General features: G+C 34.3%; 8 protein-coding genes and 3 non-coding genes across 11 annotated transcripts; 7 read left to right on the forward strand and 4 right to left on the reverse strand. All coding sequences in view use genetic code 12, as the record gives it.

Moving 5' to 3' along the window:
- Positions 1 to 1,545: 1,545 nt before the first annotated feature.
- CD36_05270 (6,7-dimethyl-8-ribityllumazine synthase, putative) lies at positions 1,546 to 2,095 on the forward strand (the record flags this gene model as incomplete). The annotated part of the gene is made up of 2 exons (XM_002417148.1): positions 1,546 to 1,588; positions 1,674 to 2,095. Coding segments are annotated over 2 exons (465 nt in total), but the record flags the coding sequence as incomplete, so codon positions are not given.
- A 431-nt stretch (positions 2,096 to 2,526) lies between these two features.
- tRNA-Asn (GTT) lies at positions 2,527 to 2,632 on the forward strand. Its single transcript has one exon. It is a non-coding gene; the product is annotated as a tRNA-Asn (tRNA).
- Positions 2,633 to 2,717: 85 nt separating this feature from the next.
- On the forward strand, positions 2,718 to 2,820 carry tRNA-Asn (GTT). The gene has a single exon. It is a non-coding gene; the product is annotated as a tRNA-Asn (tRNA).
- A 505-nt stretch (positions 2,821 to 3,325) lies between these two features.
- tRNA-Thr (AGT) lies at positions 3,326 to 3,398 on the forward strand. The gene has a single exon. It is a non-coding gene; the product is annotated as a tRNA-Thr (tRNA).
- Positions 3,399 to 3,658: 260 nt separating this feature from the next.
- On the forward strand, positions 3,659 to 8,374 carry CD36_05280 (1,3-beta-glucan synthase component, putative; the record flags this gene model as incomplete). The annotated part of the gene is made up of 1 exon (XM_002417149.1): positions 3,659 to 8,374. The coding sequence occupies one exon, from the start codon at positions 3,659 to 3,661 to the stop codon at positions 8,372 to 8,374; it is 4,716 nt and encodes a 1,571-aa protein (XP_002417194.1).
- Positions 8,375 to 8,653: 279 nt separating this feature from the next.
- Positions 8,654 to 10,183, forward strand: CD36_05290 (cytochrome oxidase assembly factor, putative; the record flags this gene model as incomplete). Its single annotated transcript, XM_002417150.1, has 1 exon — positions 8,654 to 10,183. The coding sequence occupies one exon, from the start codon at positions 8,654 to 8,656 to the stop codon at positions 10,181 to 10,183; it is 1,530 nt and encodes a 509-aa protein (XP_002417195.1).
- A 68-nt stretch (positions 10,184 to 10,251) lies between these two features.
- CD36_05300 (a-factor pheromone receptor, putative) lies at positions 10,252 to 11,505 on the reverse strand (the record flags this gene model as incomplete). The annotated part of the gene is made up of 1 exon (XM_002417151.1): positions 10,252 to 11,505. One exon carries the CDS (start codon positions 11,503 to 11,505, stop codon positions 10,252 to 10,254), a length of 1,254 nt encoding a protein of 417 aa, XP_002417196.1.
- A 476-nt stretch (positions 11,506 to 11,981) lies between these two features.
- On the reverse strand, positions 11,982 to 15,311 carry CD36_05310 (Ran-binding protein 4, YRB4, putative; the record flags this gene model as incomplete). Its single annotated transcript, XM_002417152.1, has 1 exon — positions 11,982 to 15,311. One exon carries the CDS (start codon positions 15,309 to 15,311, stop codon positions 11,982 to 11,984), a length of 3,330 nt encoding a protein of 1,109 aa, XP_002417197.1.
- A 306-nt stretch (positions 15,312 to 15,617) lies between these two features.
- On the reverse strand, positions 15,618 to 16,817 carry CD36_05320 (ATP-dependent RNA helicase, putative; the record flags this gene model as incomplete). Its single annotated transcript, XM_002417153.1, has 1 exon — positions 15,618 to 16,817. The coding sequence occupies one exon, from the start codon at positions 16,815 to 16,817 to the stop codon at positions 15,618 to 15,620; it is 1,200 nt and encodes a 399-aa protein (XP_002417198.1).
- A 177-nt stretch (positions 16,818 to 16,994) lies between these two features.
- On the forward strand, positions 16,995 to 17,753 carry CD36_05330 (conserved hypothetical protein; the record flags this gene model as incomplete). Its single annotated transcript, XM_002417154.1, has 1 exon — positions 16,995 to 17,753. One exon carries the CDS (start codon positions 16,995 to 16,997, stop codon positions 17,751 to 17,753), a length of 759 nt encoding a protein of 252 aa, XP_002417199.1.
- Positions 17,754 to 17,801: 48 nt separating this feature from the next.
- CD36_05340 (nuclear pore protein NUP170, putative) lies at positions 17,802 to 22,082 on the reverse strand (the record flags this gene model as incomplete). The annotated part of the gene is made up of 1 exon (XM_002417155.1): positions 17,802 to 22,082. The coding sequence occupies one exon, from the start codon at positions 22,080 to 22,082 to the stop codon at positions 17,802 to 17,804; it is 4,281 nt and encodes a 1,426-aa protein (XP_002417200.1).
- Between the last annotated feature and the right edge of the window lie 478 nt (positions 22,083 to 22,560).

Genomic DNA, 22,560 nt, shown 5'->3' on the forward strand with positions numbered 1-22,560 from the left:
ACTTTATCTCTTAACAACATGTAATCATTAAATAGCTATACTTATAATTGTAGAAAGTGTTGGTTTGTATTCACGTTACATCACCTCCTCAAAAGTAAATAATAGAAACACAACCCACAACTCAACAAATTTGTGTTCACCAACTTTTGCTTGTGTTATTCCCCTCCCCTCATCAACTAAGGAAGAATAAATACCGAACATCGCACCAACCTAATGTCATAAATTGCTCTATTGTATTTAGTTTTTCTTTTTCTTGGATTTTTGTGCAGCCGTTTGTCCCATTATTTTTAGTTATTGAGGTAGATGTAACAATGTTGACTTCTTCCGACAATAATGATGGACGTAAATGCAATATGAACAAATGGGCGGTGTTTAAAAGCACCCGACTTCTAAAAGACAAATATTTACCAACAATTTTAGCTTCAGCCTTGTGAGCAAAATAAGATTGTCATCTAAGTACATATAATACCATTTTTGCCATGGAAACCTGCTTGACCGTTAAACTAAATTGAAGAGGTAACACCAAATGTCAATGGTAGCAGTATATAGTCTATTCAACTACAAGGTAATGAGCACAAGCAAGGCAAGTGCTAAACAAAATAACAGCACTGGACCTTAGAAAAAGCACAGCACTTCTGTAACAAGGTGTTGTTTAGCTCGATGACACTTTGAGTAAGATCCGAGACTCGGTATATAGAAGAGCTAGTGGTCCCCCGACTACGAAAATAAATATATCTACTATCCACTACAAAAAGAACCTGAAACTACAAACGCGGTTCTCCGATTAAATCGGATAAATGTCAATTTCATTTACTAAACTGTCAATTAACATCACATGAAAAGTGGAAGGGGAAAAAAATTATAAAAAAATAACGGTCGTATTCAATAACCTTGTGGGGGCAGATCAAATACGTGTCTTTATTGGTTGTTCGATTTTATGTTTACTTATCTCTCTTTATTATTTGTTAGTTAGTATTTAATTCATAAACAGACAATCAACTTGATTTTGTGATTATCTTGAAACTTTTTCAATTGCTATTTAGAACGTTCAGATAGGGGTGAAAGACTATTTTAAAAAATATTGTAATGTTTTTGATACATCATTTACCTTTTTGTATATGAAATAAAACATATCATCATAACTGGAAATCAATTGAAAAATACTCAAAGATAATCATTTACAATTGAACATACCGTTTGAATTTTCATTTCAATGGACTTTTGAGTGTAAAAGAAGAATGCATGGTTTTGAAAGTGGGAAAAAAACGATAAAATATTGAACGAACCAAATAAAAAAAAAATTTTGATCTTCTCTCATGAACGATGTGAAATTTTTTTTTTTTTTTTTTTCGCTGGTTTTGTTAGTCTCAATTTGCCACCTGTATATAAAGCTTATGAACACCAGACAATAATATTATGACCAAAATTGACAATCAGGAAAAACCAACTATAAATACCGAACTATTTGTGTTCCCCATAAAAATCAAACTACTTGAAAATTATAGTCACAAAGCTATACATATATAAAATAATACTCAATTGAAAATGGCTGTTAAAGGTTTAGGAGAAGTTGATCAAAAATACGACGGTATGTTTTTATGGTAGTTCCTTCGTGGTTGAAAAATCACTTTGTCTATTCAATGTGCATCCAATTACTAACATTTTACTTACAGGTTCCAAATTAAGAATTGGTATTCTTCATGCCAGATGGAATAAAAAAATTATTGATGCATTGGTGGCAGGAGCTGTCAAGAGATTGCAAGAATTTGGTGTTAAAGAGGAAAATATTGTTATTGAAACTGTTCCTGGTTCATTCGAATTACCATACGGATCTAAATTATTTGTTGAAAAACAGAAACGGTTAGGTAAACCATTGGATGCTGTTATTCCAATTGGGGTTTTAATCAAAGGATCTACTATGCATTTTGAGTATATTTGTGATTCAACCACTCATCAATTGATGAAATTGAACTTTGAATTAGGTATTCCTGTTATTTTTGGTGTCTTGACTTGTTTGACAGATGAACAAGCTGAAGCTAGAGCTGGTTTGATTGAAGGTAAAATGCACAACCATGGTGAAGATTGGGGTGCTGCTGCTGTTGAAATGGCCACTAAATTCAATTAAGTATATAGAATGTTGTACTAAAATAGATGGATTTATATAAAACTTTCTTCTTTGGTTACTCTAAAACTGAAAAAGGAAAAAGTCCACTTAAAGAGTTTACATTATACGTGAAACCGATCTTTTCTTTTTTGATCCATTCAGTAATTTCATTAGAGATCCATTTCGATGAAAAATTTCACTCAATATTTTAATGAAAAACACTACAAAATAAAATTATTACAATTGGTACAAAAACACCCTATCCTAGTAAGCACATATATGCTTTAGTATCAGAAACTAGATAAATATGTTACAATGCCTTTAAATCCCAAAACTATCAACTCAATGATGTCAAAACGTTGGAGAAAAAAAGACATATTTTATTGACATATAAAAATTTGAAATCCTGAAACCTCAACAAAGACTGGGTGGCCAAGTTGGCTAAGGCGTGAGACTGTTACCAAGAAAACATCTTAATATGTTTCCTTTGCCATCTCAAGATCGAGAGTTCGAGCCTCTCCCTGGTCGTTTATTTTTGTATTTTTTTATTTTAAAAAATGTTTGACACATAATTTAGTGAGTATCGGAAGTGTAATTTCGTGACATCACAAGAGACTGGGTGGCCAAGTTGGCTAAGGCGTGAGACTGTTATTCATTTCTTACTTATGTAATAAATTGGCATCTCAAGATCGAGAGTTCGAGCCTCTCCCTGGTCGCTTTTTTTTTTTTTTTGAAAAAATTTTAGCTTGATATGTAATTAGGTTTTACTGGTGATCTAGAGGTAGAAAAGAGAACAGAATTCCTGTGCTTAGCTTCTTTCAAAACCGATTAAAATTGTTATATTGTGTTTTGTTGTTATGCCATAAATAATTGTCCACCTTTAAAGCATTCTGTTACTATAAAATTGCTTCTTCTTTCTAATAGGAAAAAACAAATAAACCAATAGGGAAGAATGGAAGCATAGTGATGCTCAAACCTCATTCACATATTTTACAACATTAATGTTGATACAGGTGTCCACTTACACTGTAAAACTCAATAACTGAATAACGGTTTAAACATAACAAAATGACCGGTAGAGTTATTTTCCAGAGATGATATTTTTTAGTTGAATGGGGGGGGGGGGTTCTTCAGACAGATCATTTTAAAGCAAAAAGTCGATAAAAAAGCAGTACTAATGCTACTTTATAAAAATCCACAAGTTTTAGACAAACATCAAAAGCTCTTATGGCCAAGTTGGTAAGGCACCTCACTAGTAATGAGGAGATCGTAGGTTCGAATCCTGCTGAGAGCATTTCTTTTTTGCAGTTAATTTTTTTTATTCTGTTTATCGATTTTATAAACTCTTGTACCTTTCATGAAGATGCTACACTTATTTTTTTATGTAATCTATATGGCATATCAATAATTGCTCTTTTTTTTTTTTTTGGAGGGGTACATCCCTTTTTAAAACTAAACATAAAATAAATATCCTCTTGAAACTTATCAAACTCCCTTTATTCTATTTTCCTCTCTTCCTGAGTTCAAGAATTTGATCGTTGAACATACCTAGTAATGAATCAAAATAAACCTCAGTATTCAGCTTGGTGCCCTGAAAATGGTGCCCTCATATCAAATGAAAAGATTCACAAAATATTTTTGACCCTAGGCAATAAATTTGGGTTCCAAGATGATAATGTTAGTAACATGTATGACCATTTTATGACCATATTAGATTCACGGTCAAGCAGAATGAGTTGTCCCAATGCATTGCTATCATTACATTTAGATTACATTGGTGGAAAGAATAGTAATTATAAAAAATGGTATTTCTCTGCCCAATGGTACTTTGAACACGATTGGTCACCGAAAATGAAAAAACGCAAACCAGTATCTTCCGATTACCAGCTTTGGTTGTATCGTTTCCAAAAATACACTGAAGAAGATTATGTCTATCATGTTGCACTATATTTATTGATATGGGGTGAGGCCAATAACGTCAGGTTTATGCCAGAGTGCTTGTGCTTCATTTTTCAATGTGCGTTGGACTGCAATGGTCCCAATCTTCCCAAATTCAATTATCTCAACCGAGTAATAACACCCCTATACGAGTTTATACGAGACCAATTATATTGTAAAGTAGACAACAAGTGGAAACGACGGGAAATTGACCATGCTTGTACCATCGGATATGATGACGTTAACCAGTTATTTTGGAGTCCAGATGGATTATATAAATTGATTCTTTATGACGGAACCAGACTATATCAATTGCCACAAGCTGAAAGATACAACAAATTAGAAAACATCAACTGGTCAAAATCCTTATCTAAAACCTATCGAGAAAGACGAACATGGATACATGTTTTGAGTAACTTCAGCCGTGTGTGGATAATTCACGTATCTGTGTTTTGGTACTTTATGTCTTTCAACTCCCCTTCTTTGTACACGCCAAACTATACGCCCAATAAGTCGCCGCAAGTGCACATTCGACTAGCTATAGTATCCATAGGTGGAATCATTGCCGTCTTGATATCGTTGGGGGCAGCAATATCTGATTTTTTCTTTGTATCGGGTAGTATCCGAAACATTGCCTTGCTATTGATATTAACAGTTGCAAACTCTGGATCTATAGTGTACAACCTAGGGCTTTTGAAATGGGACAAATACTCCAAAAATGGAACTGTAGTTGCGGCTATTCTGATGTGCTTATCGGTTCTCACGTTTTTGTTCTTAGCCATCAATCCACCAGGTAGTTTCAAAACTGTCTTTTCCAACAATTTCCCAAAATTAAAGTTGAGGAGCAGATTGTTCTCAATATCATTATGGATTGGTGTATTTGCAGCCAAGTATTCAGAGTCATATTTTTTCTTAATATTGTCTTTGAAAGATCCTATTCAAATTCTCTCTACCATTGTACTAAATTGTGACAAAGGCCATTTTCTATGCCAGTTTCAACCAAAAATTACCTTGATATTGTTTTATCTCACCGACTTGATATTATTCTTTTTGGATACTTATTTGTGGTATGTGATTTGTAATTGTTTATTTTCAGTAGGACTATCCTTTTCATTAGGTGTGTCTATTTTCACTCCATGGAAAAATATCTTTTCTCGATTACCAGATCGAATTTTAACCAAAATATACTATGGTGATTCCACCGAGTTGATATTAGTCATATCACAAATATGGAACAGTATTATCATTTCCATGTACAGGGAGCATGTACTATCGGTTGAACAAGTCTGCAAGTTGATTTATCAACGAGGAGTAGATGAAAACACCATACGACCACCACTATTTTTTGTTTATGAAGATGATAACAAGTTTTATGATTTCATTAAAATCGAAAAAGAATGGGAAAGAAGAATCACGTTTTTTGCTCAATCGTTATCAAGCCCACTACCAGAGCCCTTTCCAGTAGTCTCAACACCAACGTTTACCGTTTTGATCCCACATTACTCAGAGAAAATATTGTTGAGTTTACAAGATCTAATCAAGGAACAGAGCTTTTCAAAACTAACATTGCTAGATTACTTGAAACAGCTTCATTCAAAAGAATGGGATTCATTTGTTCAAGATAGTAAGATGATCCAAACCATAAAGGAAATGGACGAAGACAAGTTTGTACGTGAAAATATGGATGATTTACCATACTACTGTATCGGGTTCAAAGATTCTTCACCAGAGAATGTTTTACGAACAAGAATTTGGGCAGCATTAAGATGTCAGACATTATATCGTACGGTTTCAGGGTTTATGAATTACGAGACTGCTTTAAAGTTGCTTTATCGAACAGAAGTAATTGGTTTTGAGCAAAACGAGTTTCCAGAAGAAGAGCCAGAAGAATTTGTAAGCAGAAAATTCAATTTACTAATTGCTATGCAGAACTTTCAGAATTTTACTCCAGATATGAAGACCGATGCTGATTCTCTATTTAAGGCCTTCCCCAACGTCAAGGTTGCTATTTTAGAATCTGATAACGATCAAGATTACTATTCGACATTATTGGATGTTTCACAACGAGATGATAAGAGTCAGTACGTTAAAAAATACCGGATCAAATTATCAGGTAATCCAATATTAGGGGATGGTAAATCTGATAATCAAAATAGTGCATTGATATTTTATCGTGGCGAATATATCCAAGTCATAGACTCCAACCAAGATAATTATATCGAGGAATGTCTCAAAATCAAATCTTTGTTAAATGAATTTGAGGAGATGAACCTAGATGTGAGTTTTGGATACATGACAGAGCATCCAGACACTAGTTCTGTGGCAATCGTGGGGGCAAGAGAATTCATATTTTCTCAAAACATAGGAATTTTAGGAGACATCGCTGCTGCAAAAGAACAGACTTTTGGAACATTATTTGCAAGAACAATGGGTGAAATTGGATCTAAACTTCATTATGGTCATCCCGATTTGCTCAATGGAATATTTATGACAACGAGAGGCGGAATTTCAAAAGCCCAACGAGGCTTACATTTGAATGAAGACATTTACGCGGGGATCACTGCCACTTGTCGTGGCGGAAGAATCAAACACTCAGATTATTATCAATGTGGCAAGGGAAGAGACCTTGGGTTTCAGTCGATTGTGAATTTTACCAAGAAAATTGGATCTGGAATGGGCGAACAACTTTTGTCAAGAGAATATTACTATTTGGGGAGCATGCTACCAATTGACAAATTCTTGTCTTTTTATTATGCCCATGCTGGATTCCATATCAACAATTTGTCTATAATGTTGTCGGTAAAAGCTTTTATGTTTTTGTTGATGAGCCTTGGTGCATTAAACAATGGCACAGTAACATGCACGGAAGATAACCCAACCCCTGGCTGCCATAATTTAGTCCCTGTTCTAAACTGGATTTACCGTTTTGTGCTTTCAGTGTTTGTTTGTTTTTTTATTTCGTTTTTGCCTTTGATAATTCAAGAGTTTATTGAAAAGGGGCTACTTAAAGCAATTTTGCGAATCTTACTACACATTGTTTCTCTATCACCGTTTTTCGAAGTTTTTATGTGTCAAGTGTATTCAAGAGCATTAAGGGACAATTTTATTTTTGGTGAAGCAAAATATATTGCTACTGGACGAGGGTTTGCTATCTCCAGAGTATCATTTGCTACGTTGTATTCGCGATACGCCAGTTTATCAATATGCTACGGTGGTGAAATATTCTTGGTGATTTTGTTTGCATCAGTTACTATCTGGAGAAAATCTTTACTATGGTTTGTAATCACCATTATATCCTTATGTTTGGCACCGTTCATTTTCAATCCTCATCAATTTAATTTTGTTGATTTCTTTGTGGACTATAGGGATTATGTCAGATGGTTGACGAGGGGAAACTCCTCCCTCAAGGAACTGTCGTGGGCCCACTATACCAAAATCAGAAGAGCTCGGTTAACTGGAGAAAAGTTTGATGGTGGGTATGTTCTGGGCAGAAATACTGCCACATTCAATTTGTTATTGGGGGAGGTAGCCTCACCGTTTATCAATTTGATATTGTATTTATTACCCTATTTGTTTCTTCATTCAAGTCAGAATCTACTTGCATTCAATGTGAATAATCCACTTATAAAGTTGACAGCAGTTGTATTAGCACCCTATCTTGAGAATTCAGCGGTCCTTTTCTTTGTATGGCTAATGTCCTTGACACTTGCGCCATTGGTTGGAATTTGGTTTAAGAAAACACCAGCATTCTTTGCGGCTTTTGTACATTTTGCTTGTTTGATATTACACATTTTCAACCTCGAACTATTGTTATTTTTAGAAGATTGGAATATGGTTAAGCTCTTATCTGCTTTGTTAGTTATATTCAATTGCCATAGAGTCATCTCCAATTTTATCTTGATTTTGGTTGTATCAAGAGAACGGACAGAAAATGTCAACCAAGCCTGGTGGTCTGGTAAATGGTTTAGAAAGGGGTTAGGTGTTCATGTTGTTTCGCAGAACTTGCGTGAATTCATTGTCAAAACTTTGGAGTTGAACAAGTTTACTTTTGATTTCATTATCGGTCATTTTTTACTATTTTCTATGTTCCCGTTTTTGTTCATTCCGTATGTGGATTCTTTACACACAAGTATGCTATTTTGGTTAAAACCAAGTCGCCAATTTTCTCGACCAATTATCAATCGATCTCAGCGAAGGAAACGGAATTGGCGTATCATAAAATACTTTATTCTTTTCCTGGGGATCTTGGGAATTTTTATTGCACTATTTGTGGTACCACCGATATTTCGTGATAAGTTGTCATTTATCAAAAAATGGGTTGGTCTTCAATAATTGTTTGGGAATAAGATGCATGATATGACCCAAAAAAATACAGTTATATCTCATTGCTATATTAAAGTGATGATACTATAATAAAGAAAACCTATTATTAGGAAGAAATACAGTTGTCGTAAAGAGTCATCATGACAAGGGAGTTTATCTATTATATATTCCATAGTGTCGTGATTAGCTTTAGTTTATAGCTATTTCCTCTATCTAGGAACTTCCTATTATTGTGTTACGACACTACTCCTTGTATAATCTTCTTTTTTTCTATGTCAGAAATTGTTTATGTTCTTAAATGCAGAATTTTTTTTTTTTTTTTTTCAGATCTCCATTCTGTACATTAGACTAAGTCAAGTATCAATGTTTGTTCGAAGACTACATAAGTTCAGCTACAACCCCAACTACAAGTTCAAATGTGGCCTTGAAATTCACACTCAATTAAAAACAAAATACAAGTTATTTTCATTGTCTCCAACAAGTTATAATGAACCCCCAAACACAAAACTAAGTTATTTTGATGTAGGACTACCAGGGACACAACCATTATTGAATCCTGAAGCATTGCTATTGGCATTGAAAGCATCCGTTGCATTAAATTGTGAGATACAACTGCACTCATCATTTGATAGAAAGCATTATTTTTATGCTGATCAACCTTTGGGATACCAAATAACGCAACACTATTACCCTTTGGCAAAAAATGGATACGTCCAATTAAACAAGTTTGATGATGTACCTGATAAGGTAATCACATTAGAGCAAGTACAACTAGAACAGGATACAGGAAAAACAGTGAATTATGACGACAGAATAAATGTCGATTTAAATAGAGCAAACACGCCTTTGATTGAAGTTGTAACGAAACCCGATTTTGAAAACATAGATCAGGTGCAGGCTTTTGTTAGAAAGTATCAATTGCTAGTGAGGCATTTGGATATATGTACTGGTGATCTAGAGACAGGTGCAATCAGGGTTGATGCCAATATAAGTGTCAACGACAACCCGAGAGTAGAGATCAAAAACTTGGGTAGTTCCGGTGAAATTGTGGATGCATTGAAATATGAATACAATAGACAAGTGACTTTACTACAAAATAATGAAACAATAGTACAAGAAACCAGAGGCTGGAATGGAACTGGAACTGAATCACTCAGAAAAAAGGAAAACGCTGTGGATTATAGATACGTTCCAGATTCAGAGTTACCCGTAATTCGACTTGACAGTCATATACAAGAACAATTGGAAAATACACTTGACGAATTGCCTGATTCTGTTCTTGATAGGCTAACAAAAGAACCTTATAATTTGCAGCTAGCTCATGCAAGAAACTTGTTGTTTCAACCAGAAGTATTAAATTATTATGAGAACATTTTTGGAAGAATAAGAGATGCAAACAAATGGTTTTTTCATGAGCTTTTAGCTGCTTTTGCAAAGAGTGATGTTCAATTTCAAGTTGACATTGTCCTGACAAATATGCTTGTTGATATTGTCCTGGCTGTAGAAAAGAATGAAATTTCGTTAACTGGAGCAAGAATTATCCTAAAGCACATAATACGGAATAAATCATTCAGTACTTTACCACATCTTATTAAAGAACTTGATATTGGCAAGCCAGAAGCTTCTGCTGAGTTAGATGATACAATAAACGAAATTTGCCAGCAAATTATCAATACAAATGCTGATGTTGTCGAGAAAATTGCCCGTGGCCATGCTAATGCTCTACAAGTTCTAATTGGTCAGGCCATGAAGGCCACGAAAGGTAAAGTACACGCAAAAGAATTTAGATCAAAATTTATGGAGCTACTTAACCAATGAAATACTTATTAAGAGGGTTCTTTAGAAGAGATTATTGCATTTTTTTTTTTTCATCAGGATACGATGGATCACTTATCAGAAGCTTTCAGTTTCACTTGATACTTGTAAAATATTTGATCACTGGAAGAGTCGGTGTCTTTGATAATTGATTGTAATTCTCTAGGGACTCCGTCTTCTTTCACCAATGTTGCAGGTGATGATTGGAGTTGTTTCTCAAATCTAAAACTAGCATTTTCTTCCGATATAATCTGATGCATGACATCACCAAACTGGTTTTCGATATCACGCATTGTTGAGGTATTAGTGAAAGATGTGGTGTTACTGAATTGAGATTTATTGGAATTAATTTTAGTTTGTGGCTCCATAGCTTTGATGGCTTGTTCTTGGGAAAATGCATCGTCTGTCTTTTTGTATCTAAATTTGTTTTGGATTTTATAGAAGATGGATTTATACATTTCAAGTGCATCTGATCCCAATCCAAATATAATAAAAGCAAGAACCGAGAGAATACAATTCACCAACCTATCATAGAATGTGAAAAACCCAAAATCATAGAAATAAATGACACTCCACTCTTCATTATGAACTTGATCCCAATGGAAGGCATTTTTCAGAACTTCAGCTTGAGAAACAAAGTAATAAAGTGACAAAGGAACCATAGCAAAAACAATGAGAAATGAGAATATTAGTAACCGTGCAAATCTTTTAATGTTTAACCCCGAATTGGTACACAAAAGGATATCCTTGACGTCTTTACGTTTCCTGAAAAAAGTGATTAAAGTTAAAATAGCAAATATTAATGCAACAATACTCCAAAGCACGGTCCAAATGGAAACCAAAAAAATAGAAGCATATGTAGCTGAGTAAATGGTACTGCACCCCTGATACTTGACAATTGCGTACCTTGATCCTGTCACAATGTAATGAACAGCCATAACAAATATTGGGTTTATTAAGCAAATTGACATATCTATTGCAACTTTTTTCCAAGAACCTTGTTCCAAAAGGGTAGGATGTTTGGCACATAGAACAAAATACAAGTTCATAATCACACAAGCAATTGCACAACATTTTCCAACAGAAGAGCCAGCATCTAACTTTCCAATAATGTCGCAATAGACCTGCCCATCCCAAGCTTCTTCAAAATTGTCACCACTCCATATCATGGTACTAATAAACCCAGTCAAATCAACATACATTAGCCAGAAAATCAATATGGTAGCAGGTAAATTTCTGCTTCTTATGTGCCATAAAAAGGGTGGAATCAACAAACAAAAAGATATAATTAGGAAAGATCCCATTCCAGCTGCTCCTTTGTACATTTCGGCTCCGAATTTTATAAATAAGTCAAATTAAAGTTACCTATGTCTAAGTATGCTAAGGTATTAAAAAAAAAAATAGCAAAATGGTCAATTTTAGAAAAAGGGAACCAGAAGTTAAACTACTTTAAATATAAATGATCAGAGACTTGCTAACAAAAAAGTATAAGTATTTATCATCTTTTAGATGTGTGAAGTGTTTAGAATTTCTATTCCTTTGCAATCCAAATTCGGGATTTTCCTCGTTTTTTAAACTTTTATTTTTTTTGCAACTAAGTAAATCAATTTCCCCTTTAGTGTTGCAAAGGAACAACACAAAAAAAAAGGGATCTCTAGATCTGTAATATACTATTATCAGAAACAAAAAGGTTCTTTGAACAAACTGAAAACAATTAAAAGACAAATTTGATATTATTATACTTAGTTAAACATTTACATAGAATCTACAAAAAATTAAAAAAAGAAAAAAAAAAGTTTAACTAAGCTACGACTGATTTCAAAATTTCGTTGGATGAAACAACCCCTGAAAACTTTTGGTCCAAGTATTTCAATAATTCCACAACTCTGTTTCTCAAATCTTCACTAGAAAATTGCTTCAAGGAATCAATGTTTTCTTCTCTGCCCAAAGTTGATTCATTAATTAATTTTATTCTTTCAGCGTCAGCTTTGAAAGCACCAGCAAACACCTCGACAATCTTTGGAGTTTGATTAACAATCAACTCGTTGTTAGATCCATATAACTTGATGATCACTTCAAAAATTGGAGTATTCTCTTCAAGGCCAGTTTCTAATGGCAAATGAGCCAATAATGCTGGAAGAACATGTTCCAAAGGAACAGATTGTTCATGTTTTAAAATCATTCTTGAAACACAACCACAAGCATTTGCATATGATCTATTAACAACATCTTTAGCCTCTTCATCATCAATACTGTCGGCCTTTTTATCAACTTTATTCAACAATTGGAATAATAATTGCAAAATGTGTGGGTATGTAGAAGAAAGGTCAACACTACTGTACTGGATAATTAAACCTATACCATAAGCTGCATTACCTTTGACTTCAATTGATTTGTCGTTGGCAAGTTTATCACTGAAAATTTGCAAGAGCTCTTCTGAATAAGGATTAGCTTCTTTCATTCCTTCAACCATTTCAGCAATAGCACCAATTGAACCAACTCTTAATGGCTTGGATTTACTGTTAAATTTAGCCAATATGACATCTTTGAAAGAACTGAAAATTTGAACAAAATCGGATTGCAATGCAAGTGACAAGTTAATCAAAACTTCTAATGTAGCCTCATTCAACATAACTTCAGTTTCAGAAGAATCTTCCTCTTCATTTGGCATTTCGTCATCATCAATTTGACATTGGTGTTCTTGTTTCAAGAGCAACATCAAGGTTGTGCATAATTTTTCCAAAAGTTCCGTGTTACCTGGTTCATCAACAACAAAGATAGGACCAAATGTAAAAAGCGCCGTAGCCACACCGTCCAAAATACTAGCTACCATAGTGGATTCAAATTCTTCTTCCAAAAGTGGGATAGAGACTTTTCTGAGATTTTGAATCAATTGCAAAACATTGGCCTCGACATAAGATTGTTTTGGCACACCTTTAGGAGCTTTAAAGTTTTCACCTTGAACAGCAACAAACATTGCCTTAGTAATTTTAAATAAACAGCTCATGGCACCTTCTCTCATACCGTAAGAGTTTTCAATTTGGTCTTGCAAGACAGCAATAGTTGATTCAACATATGGGAAGAATTGATTACCAGTACCAACAGCTAATTCTCCCAAAGCAACAGAGGCCATTTCTTTTTCAATGGTAATACCAGTATGAATCTTCAATGGATCAGCATCCTCATCCTCATCATCATATTCAGGTTCGTCTTCTTCTGGATCGCCCAAGTTGAAACTGAATTCTTCTTGTTTCAAACATTCAAGAATTTTAGGAACAATTTGGTCCAAAAAGCCAGCAAACTCAGCTCCGTAAACTTTAGCCATGTTAGCAATAAAAGCGAAACCTGATTCTCTTATTCTGGAATGTTCTGAACTTAAAGAGTTATAGGCAGCTTCAACCAATGGTTTAGCATAAGCAGAGAATGATTCTGAACCAACTGCTCTGGCCATGGTAGAAATGTTTTCAAAAGTAACTGCTCTTAATTCTATGTCATCTTCAGTTAAACCTTCGACAGAAGCAGAGTTTGCAATAAAAGGTTCTAATTGTTGGACGGATGCTTCAAAATATGGAGTATAAGCTTTACCACTGGCAAAAGCAGTAGAACCAATGGCTGAAACAATGGAAGACTTCAAAGTTGCAGAATTGGCTTGTTGTAACATGTGAAATAATTTGTGAGTTAATGGTTCAATATAATTGCCCATTGCATTGTGGCTCATGAATTCAATTAATCCATCTAAAGCAACACAAGCATGTCTATAAGCCACAACCGAGGAGGCGGAGTCAATAATTTCAATTATCAAAGGCAACAACTGTTCGTGGTACTCAGTAATAATGTCTTGAAGTTCTACAGTCAACTGACCCAATGTTTTCAAAGCGGCAACTTTGACTATAAGCTCAGAATCTTTCAAACCATTAACAATTGCTGGGATAATCTTTTGAATTTGAAGAGAAATAAAATCTGGCGCACCAGAAGAACTGACACCAATGGCCAACAATCCAGCTCTTCTTTCGAATTGATTGGATGAAGATAACATTTGCGGTAAGGCATCAAATAATGGATTGACAACTTGAGAAGGTGGCAATTCAGCACTCAAAACAGCTAACAAACGTAAAGCCAAAGAAGGAGGACTGTTTTCTTCATTTTCGTTTTCTTCATCTTCATTTTGTAACTCGTCCTCGATATCAATTTCACCTGATGCTACCTTCAAAGCAACCAAGGTTATTTGAGGTCCCAATTTGTTTGCTGAGATCTTAGACTTTCTATAAGTGACACAAGAAATCAAAAATTGCAAACCGAAAATCTTGAATTCCTCATCCAATTGAGGATTTGTAACCATCTCAGCAATGATTTGAATCATGGTGATCAAATGGTCACCCACCAATCTGGAATCAACAAGGATTAAACTGTTGAAGACATTAAAAACGTTTTTGGCCAGTTCAATATCATCACCACTAATGACGTCTTTGAAAATATTAATCATGCTTGGAACAGTAGCTTGAAATTTGCCAGCCAATTGAATAATACGTTCCTCGTCTTCTTCGATGATTTGAGAAAGAACATCCAATGACATTATGGAGTTGATTCTAACTTCCTTAGATTCCGAATCATTCAATAAAGTATTAAATAATGTCAATAAATCACTGATATGAGGGACCACAGCAGCTATTTGAGATTCCAACAAAGCAAACAAAACAAAAGTACCAACCTCTCTAGTGTGAACATCACTGTTTTGAACTGCACTGAATAAGGTAGATAAAAGGTCTTGCCATTCGTTTTTGTCCAAATCAATTTCTCCAATGGCAGCAATAACATAAGCTGATAAGTTTCTGAGACGTTTATTCTGTTCTCCAAAAGTACCTTTCAATAAGGATTCTCTGAGAGTTGGTTTCAATGAAGCATCAACTTGTTCCCATTTGTCCAATGCTAATTTTCTAGCCTCAACCAAGGATAACTGCTTTAATTCATCTTGGGTGGTTGTCTGGGAAATTTGAAGTAAAGCTGGTAATGCAATAGGGTTTGGATAAAAATCTTTGGTTAATTTACTTGAAGCTTGTTTGATTACAGAAGAGTCTGGAACCAAGGTTTGTTTTAAAGTTTCCTCCAATGATGATATAAATTGAGCATCCATATTTAATTAAGTGTGTATGGAAGGGTGAATAGGGTAAGGGTAAGGTTTATAGAGTTAAACCAGGCGAGATGACCTTTTGATAGTAAATGAAATCAAAGGAAAAGCATGAAAGAAATAAAATTTTTTTTTTTTTCTTCTTAGATTAAATAAGATGAGCGCATCTTCCTCTAATTGATTTTGTTAGACGAATTTTTCAATTTGCCATACAAAAAAAAAGAGGATCATTCTCGTCTAATAAATAAACCCACCCTGTCTTTACTACCACAACTACTACTATATTAAAAGGATACACAAACTCTTTCTACTTTACATTATATCATTAATATTCATTGGCATTTCCTTAATTTTCGTTGAATAATATTTCTCCAAATCTTTAAGAGTGGCCACATCATCTTTAGTTATCAAGTTTATTGCTGTTCCTTTTCTACCAAATCTACCAGATCGTCCAATTCTGTGAATATAATTTTCCTTATCAGTTGGTAAATCATAATTTATCACCAATGAGACTTGTTGAACATCAATTCCCCTTGCCCAAACATCTGTAGATATTAATACCCTTGAATTCCCCCTTCTAAACTCGTTCATAATTGAATCTCGTTCATCTTGTTTCATATCACCATGCATTGCCACAACAGTAAAATTTTGCTTTTTCATCTGGTCAGCAAGCCAATTGACCTTCAACTTGGTATTACAAAATATCACCGCCTGAGTTATGGTAAGATTATCATACAAGTCACAAAGCGTATCAAATTTCCAATCTTCACGTTCACATTGGACATAAAATTGTTTGATTCCCAGAAGTGAAATCTCATCCCTCTTCACCAAGATTTTCACTGGATCAGTAGTAAACTTACTGGTCATCTCCAACACTTCACGCGGTAACGTGGCACTAACAACTACTACTTGAACCGAAGGCGGCAAGTGCTTGTAAATCTCGTAGATCTGTTCCTTAAACCCTTTTGTAAAAAGTTCATCGGCCTCATCTAAAATAAGAACCTTTATATTTCTAGTTTGAAGATTTCTTCTTTTTATCACATCAATGACTCTACCCGGTGTCCCACTAACTATCTGTTGGCCTTGTTGCAATTTCTTCACATCATCACCCACATTTTTCCCACCAATACAGGCATGAGTGTGAATATTCATATAATCGCCCAAATGCTTTACCACATTTTGGATTTGTATTGCCAACTCTCTAGTAGGAGACAAGATAAGTGCCTGGCATTCCTTTGATTTGGTATCTATGACTTCAAGCATACCGATAGAAAACGTGGCAGTTTTCCCAGTTCCAGATTGGGCTTGTGCAATGGTATCTCTACCACTAATGATTTGCATAATAGCCCTAGATTGAATGGCAGATGGGGCTTCAAATCCATAGGCATATATCCCTTTTAAAAGATCGGGCTTTAAATTCATACTTTCAAATGTACGATGGACCTTTATTCCTTTCGTTGATTTATGACTAAATTCCAACTCATTATCTAAATCTCTATCAAAATCGTCCATTATTCTTTAGTGGGTCGTTTGCTTTTGTAATGCTCAACTATTGATGATACTCCAATACTAGGTCTTTCACTGTTTTATTTATTCAGAGTTTTAATTTTTTTTGAAGGGTATTTTTTTTTCTCTCAACTCCTGATCCAGATGAGCATCACATCACATCACCTCAATCATTACCATCGAATGACGTCAACTACTGTGAATAGATCAATCATAGTTTTATTAGGCGGAGGCCACGCTTCTGGCAAGAAGACTACCGCATTGTCTTTGAAAGAAGAGCTTCTAGCTACAGTTCCTAAGAGTCATTTTGATGTACGCATTATCGATATGAATGATTATACCACTGATGGCAAGTCATCGATTGATTCTAGCCAATATGTTAGCAACAAGTCTGCCGCAATATCAATTAATAAAATCAATGATAAATTGCCACGTCTCAAACCTTCAAGATTTGAATTTGATAAATTGAAAACCTTCCTTTTAAATAATTTGGACACACCAAGTAATCAACCTCAAAAAATATTGCTCGTGCATGGTTTGTATGCTTTGTATGATAAGGAGATTAGAAACATATCACATATAAAAGCATTTATTGATAGTGATTCAGATACCAGATTAATCCGATGGATTAGAAGAGATGTTTTGCAAAACCAAACAGACTCATTGGAAGGTGTTATCAATGCTTATCTATTAGGAGCCAGATTGGAAATGAGTGATTTCATTTTTCCGACCAAAGAGTTTGCAGACGTAATATTACCTCGTGGTGCTGAACCCAATGCAATTAGATTAATCATAGATGGTATTATGTTATATCTCAACGACAAGCATTTGACAAATGACACCACACAATTCCCAGAGAATCTTTTACGTCCAAATGAAATTGGGAACTTCCAAAAGGAACGGTTTGATGTTCAAAAGAACAAATTCTACGAATTAAACTGAAACCGAAAATCCAGAAAACAGCAGTATATATATATATATATATTTATATTACAATACAAAATCACCATTACGTATAATTTCATTAATTGGATCATTTTCAACACTGTAGTTATCAACCAAGTTAGCAATCTGTTCTGCAGAAACCAATTCTCTCAACTTTCTATCTTGTGCATACCAATTCTTAATCAAGTAGACTATTTCATTAGTTTTCAAGTCATTGGTAAAACCAGGATAAACTTCAAAAGTATTATGCTCAATTAATGATTTTAAAACATAGTAAAGCCTCTCATAACTAACACCAGTCTTGACAAACATTTCCACAAGAAAACCTTTAGGTGGTTTCTGAGAAGCAGAATTTTCGTCAGACGCTTCTTGTAGATACTTGCTTGCAATCTTTATTAATTCATCAATCGGGAACACCAAATCATTGGAAGATAATTTAGACCCACATGAAATGAATTGCTCATTTAACAACACATAAAATGGCTCGTTTTTACTCTTACTCTCCAGATTAAACTCGTGAAATATCTTTTCAAAGAATAATTCCCATCTTTTCAATATATCATCAGTGTTTTTGTAATCAGAAACTTTGAAAATAAGTAAAGAAAGATCGTAATAACCAAGGGTGTCTGTATAATTGTTGAATAAGTCACTTATTGACAAAATCTTGTAGTTCAAAGCCTCAGTCGCAATATGTTTATTCTCGTCAGATATTCTGGAATCTCCTTTGATTCTGGATAATATATCCAACTGAACATTAGCTACTTCAAACAACTCTTGAATAACAGATGAAAGCTGGATCATTCTTTGTCTCAAGTTAGGAGGACAAACACAGTTGCAAAATCCATTGGCTCTGGAAAGATACTCAATACGTTGATTTAACTCAAGATTAAATTGGGAAATAGACAAAGCATATAAAATTTTAGCCGCATCAAAATAGTTTTCCCTCTTGGCATGATATAACCAAAGTAAGTCACTTAATGCTAAGTTGTTTTCCGATTTTTCTTCTAAATATGGTAATATGAAAGGAGTGTTAACATCTAATAACCGCTCACTTACTCCTTGTTGGATGAACCAATCATAGAAAGTGTATTGGAAATTTTTATCATTTGATGCAAAACAAGTGTCATAAGTAGCATCCCTTATCTCCAAAAACTCATTAATCAAAAGTTGGTTATTGGTATCACTAATCTTCAAAGCTTTCATGTCCATTTTAATAAGAATGTTAAAAATTAAACCATACAAACTTTTCTTCTTTTTTTCAATCTCAACAATATCTCTCTTTAATGTAGCACTTTCGTCGTCTTGATTAAAAGTGAGGCTTGGAACTTTTATATTATTGCCTACTTTTTGAGCAATATTCAATAACATACCAACTGCACCAGCATAAAATTCAAGATCTAGCATAATGTTTATTGAATTTTCAATGTTCTCTAATGTCAAAGACTCATACGCTTCTTCAAACAACAATACAGCATTCTTTAAACACTTGTTTTTCAAATCGGTATCTCTGAATCCAATATTCTTAGCTTTCGTCAAATTCTCAATTGCCTTGAAGATGAAAACGTCATTAGTAGAGCAAAATGACCCACATCTAGTCTGCAATGAGGATGCAATCAAATCGATAGAACCACCTTTCAAAATATTTTTGTTGATAATTGAAGATAATAAATCTTTAACCAAATTTTTAACATCCCGATTTGGAAGTAATAAATCCTTAAACCTAACTGTCAAAAGATTTACTTGGTTTGATAAAGACAAAAACTCAAAAATTTCCTTAAAGTTCGATTGATTGATTTGAATTTCTTCAATCAAAACCATCAAAAAGGAAAGAGCTTCTTTCATTGAATTCAATGATTTGATAATTGAAGTAAAGGCAATATGTTCAGCACGTAAGCAAATTTCACTTTCAAATTGATTTGGATCAGAACTATAACTTGGAGCACTCAACCCAGGGATATTAGTTCCATTCTCGGAAAAAAAATCAATCAACACAATCACAGATCCAATAAAAAACTCAACCTTCTTCTTATCTATATTTAACCCCTGAATAAGTAATTTCCCCTCCTTAATACTTGCCACCTCAACATCCCCAGACGGTGTTATTTTTATACTGCTTAACGGACTAAACACTTTTTTATTCCAGAAATCACGGAATAGTCTAGAAACCAACAAACAAGTACCATAGAATCTGTCGCTTAGTACAACTTGGTCCACAGTTGGATGAGCGTATGAGCTGATATTTGTCTGGTGGTGAGGAATCAAAGACAGCAGAGACAGTTGTGAGGAGTCATTAAACCTTGCACCATTACCGCAAGTGGAAAACAAAATTTGCGCTTTCCGTTTGTAAATGTCGCTAGTGCTGTATTGTCCATAGGAACATGCTAAATATAACAATGACGAGCAAGTTTCCTCATAGCCATTTTCTTCTAAAAAGTTTTCAATTACTTCATCTTTTAATGATTTCAATATTTGGTCCGCTGTTCTGAATTGGTATATCACAATACCAAAATTAGTCAACACAGCAAACTTTAAAGGCAATTTTGTATATTGACTAGCAGCAATATTGGCATAGCCATTTGGTGTGTTTGTTGCATTCATTGATGGCGTAAGCTGTACAATATCTTGAATATAGGTGTAAGGAGAATCTTCATTGCCGACATAGTTCATAAATTCTGCATCTTCAACTAATTTGTTATTTTTCTTTAAATAACCGTAATTTGCAGTGGCAACAAATAATTTGTCAGACCTCTTTGTTTTCTTAACACAGAGGAATACACCTGGACTAATAATTTTCGAAAGCTTGGTGTTTTTAAGCAACTGCGATTTTTGTTGATTAGCAATTAGTTGAGACATGTATTGTCGGTCTCTTGAAAACGTGTCGAGCTCGGTGTTGATCTTAGGAACTTCTCTAGTAGGAGGAAACTTTATGTTCACAAGGTTTAACTTCAATGCATTTGCAGCACTGAATGATGAAGTGAGCAACGACGAAAAAGTGGAAGTAGAACCCAACTTGAGTAAAATTCTACACCCATTGCTGGTAACAGCAATCAATTGAATTGAGCTTGATTCTTCGGGAGATATTTTGTGAATGCTGATGATTTTAAATCTTTCAAATACCTTAAAATTGCTTGCGTCCACAAATACAGTCAAGGCTGACTTGAAAATCACACTTGGTGTCAATGTACTTCCTTCTGTTAAATGTTCTTGCTTTGGATGAAGTTTATAAACTCGAATTACAGACTTGTTCGAAAGGGAGTATAAAATATCCCTGTCAGAATCGACTTCCAATTGAACTATAGACTCTGGAATATTGGAAGAAGAATTTTCATTTGTAGATGAAGGTCCAGAAGAAAACCCAAACCCAGGCAATTTATTTGGAATAACACTCGAGAATCCACCTTTTGTTAAACAAACTTTGTCGCACTTGTTCTTAATGAAACTAGACTTGTTGGAATAGTCCAATCTCCAAATATTAATTCCGTCACTTTCACCACTGAAATAAATATCGTTAGTTTTTGAATTCACTGTGAAATTATCAACTGCTAAACCCTGAGTGGAAACAGATAAATCAGGGTTGAAAATTTCTAAATTGTTCATTGATTCATCATATTTCACAATATAGATATGGATATCCACTGTAGTAGAAACCAAAAGTAAATAATTCACTTCCTTTGTGAAAACACCTTTCTTTGGTCTAACCAATTTCACAGTCAAAATTGTATGCCTGATTTGATCAATTGTTAAAAATTGAGATGCTTGGTTGAACGACGAACGAGGAAGTTTGTAATTCCACAACACCAATTTATTATCTATTGCTATCCACGTTCGTTCTATTTCAGGGAACAACCCTATTTTGGTAATGCATTCAGTGGAATTGTACTCTTCAAAAAATCTATCGGGCAAATCCAATTGCTGAACTTTTTCAAAACGTGAAAAATCTTTTAAACCATTTTCATAATCGAAATAATAATTATCTAAACCTGATTCGCTTTTGCTAACTGTTTCAGAATAAAATATATCATGTGGGATACTAGAATCAATTTTATTCAAATCAGAAATGAATTTGGAACCCAATTGCAAAGGTGGTAGATTTGCAAAGTCTGGAACGTTGATTTTATAGTTGGATTCTTTGCTCTCTAAACCTGCTGGTTGAACAAATCTTCTAGACAACTGTCCTCTAGAAGAGCCAGTTGACTTATCTTGATGAAATTGTAGTGAATCAGCAACAACGTCATCTTGTAGCTTCAAAGTTGGCGAAATGTACTTTGAACTAGACGAACTTGCAGAAGTGCCTGAGGATACAACCTGTGGAACTTGTACGACCATTTAATAAATAGATTGATTGATTGGTCGGTCGATACCTAATGTTGAAAAGTTGTAGACTTGTAATGGCTTTACACAGATATAACAACAACAAAAAAAGAATGGATGAGAGTGAATTGAGAGAGTAAGAGAGTGAAGAAAAAAAAAAAAAACATAAAAAAAATATTCGATGAATTTTTGAATGAGATCCAGAAAAGATTCTCATACTGTACACGACTTATTTTTGGTATTAATATAAGCATCATCGATGTCAGACTAGTAGTGGAACTATTCTTACGAAGTTATATCAAAGATGAAAGTAAATGGTTTCTATTTACATCAAGTACAATTTAGCCGAACTAGAGAATCAATGAGATTTTTTCAATTTGCATCAATAGTTGCCATTTTGTTTTGCTGTATTATTGTGTGAGCGACAACTTTATGACCATCTTTTAGTTTCACACACACTCACACTTGTTTTCTTTCGAAAAAAAGCTTGACT

The sequence above is a fragment of the Candida dubliniensis genome, chromosome 1 (genome assembly GCF_000026945.1).
Source record: "Candida dubliniensis CD36 chromosome 1, complete sequence".
Taxonomy (NCBI): Eukaryota; Fungi; Ascomycota; class Pichiomycetes; order Serinales; family Debaryomycetaceae; genus Candida; species Candida dubliniensis.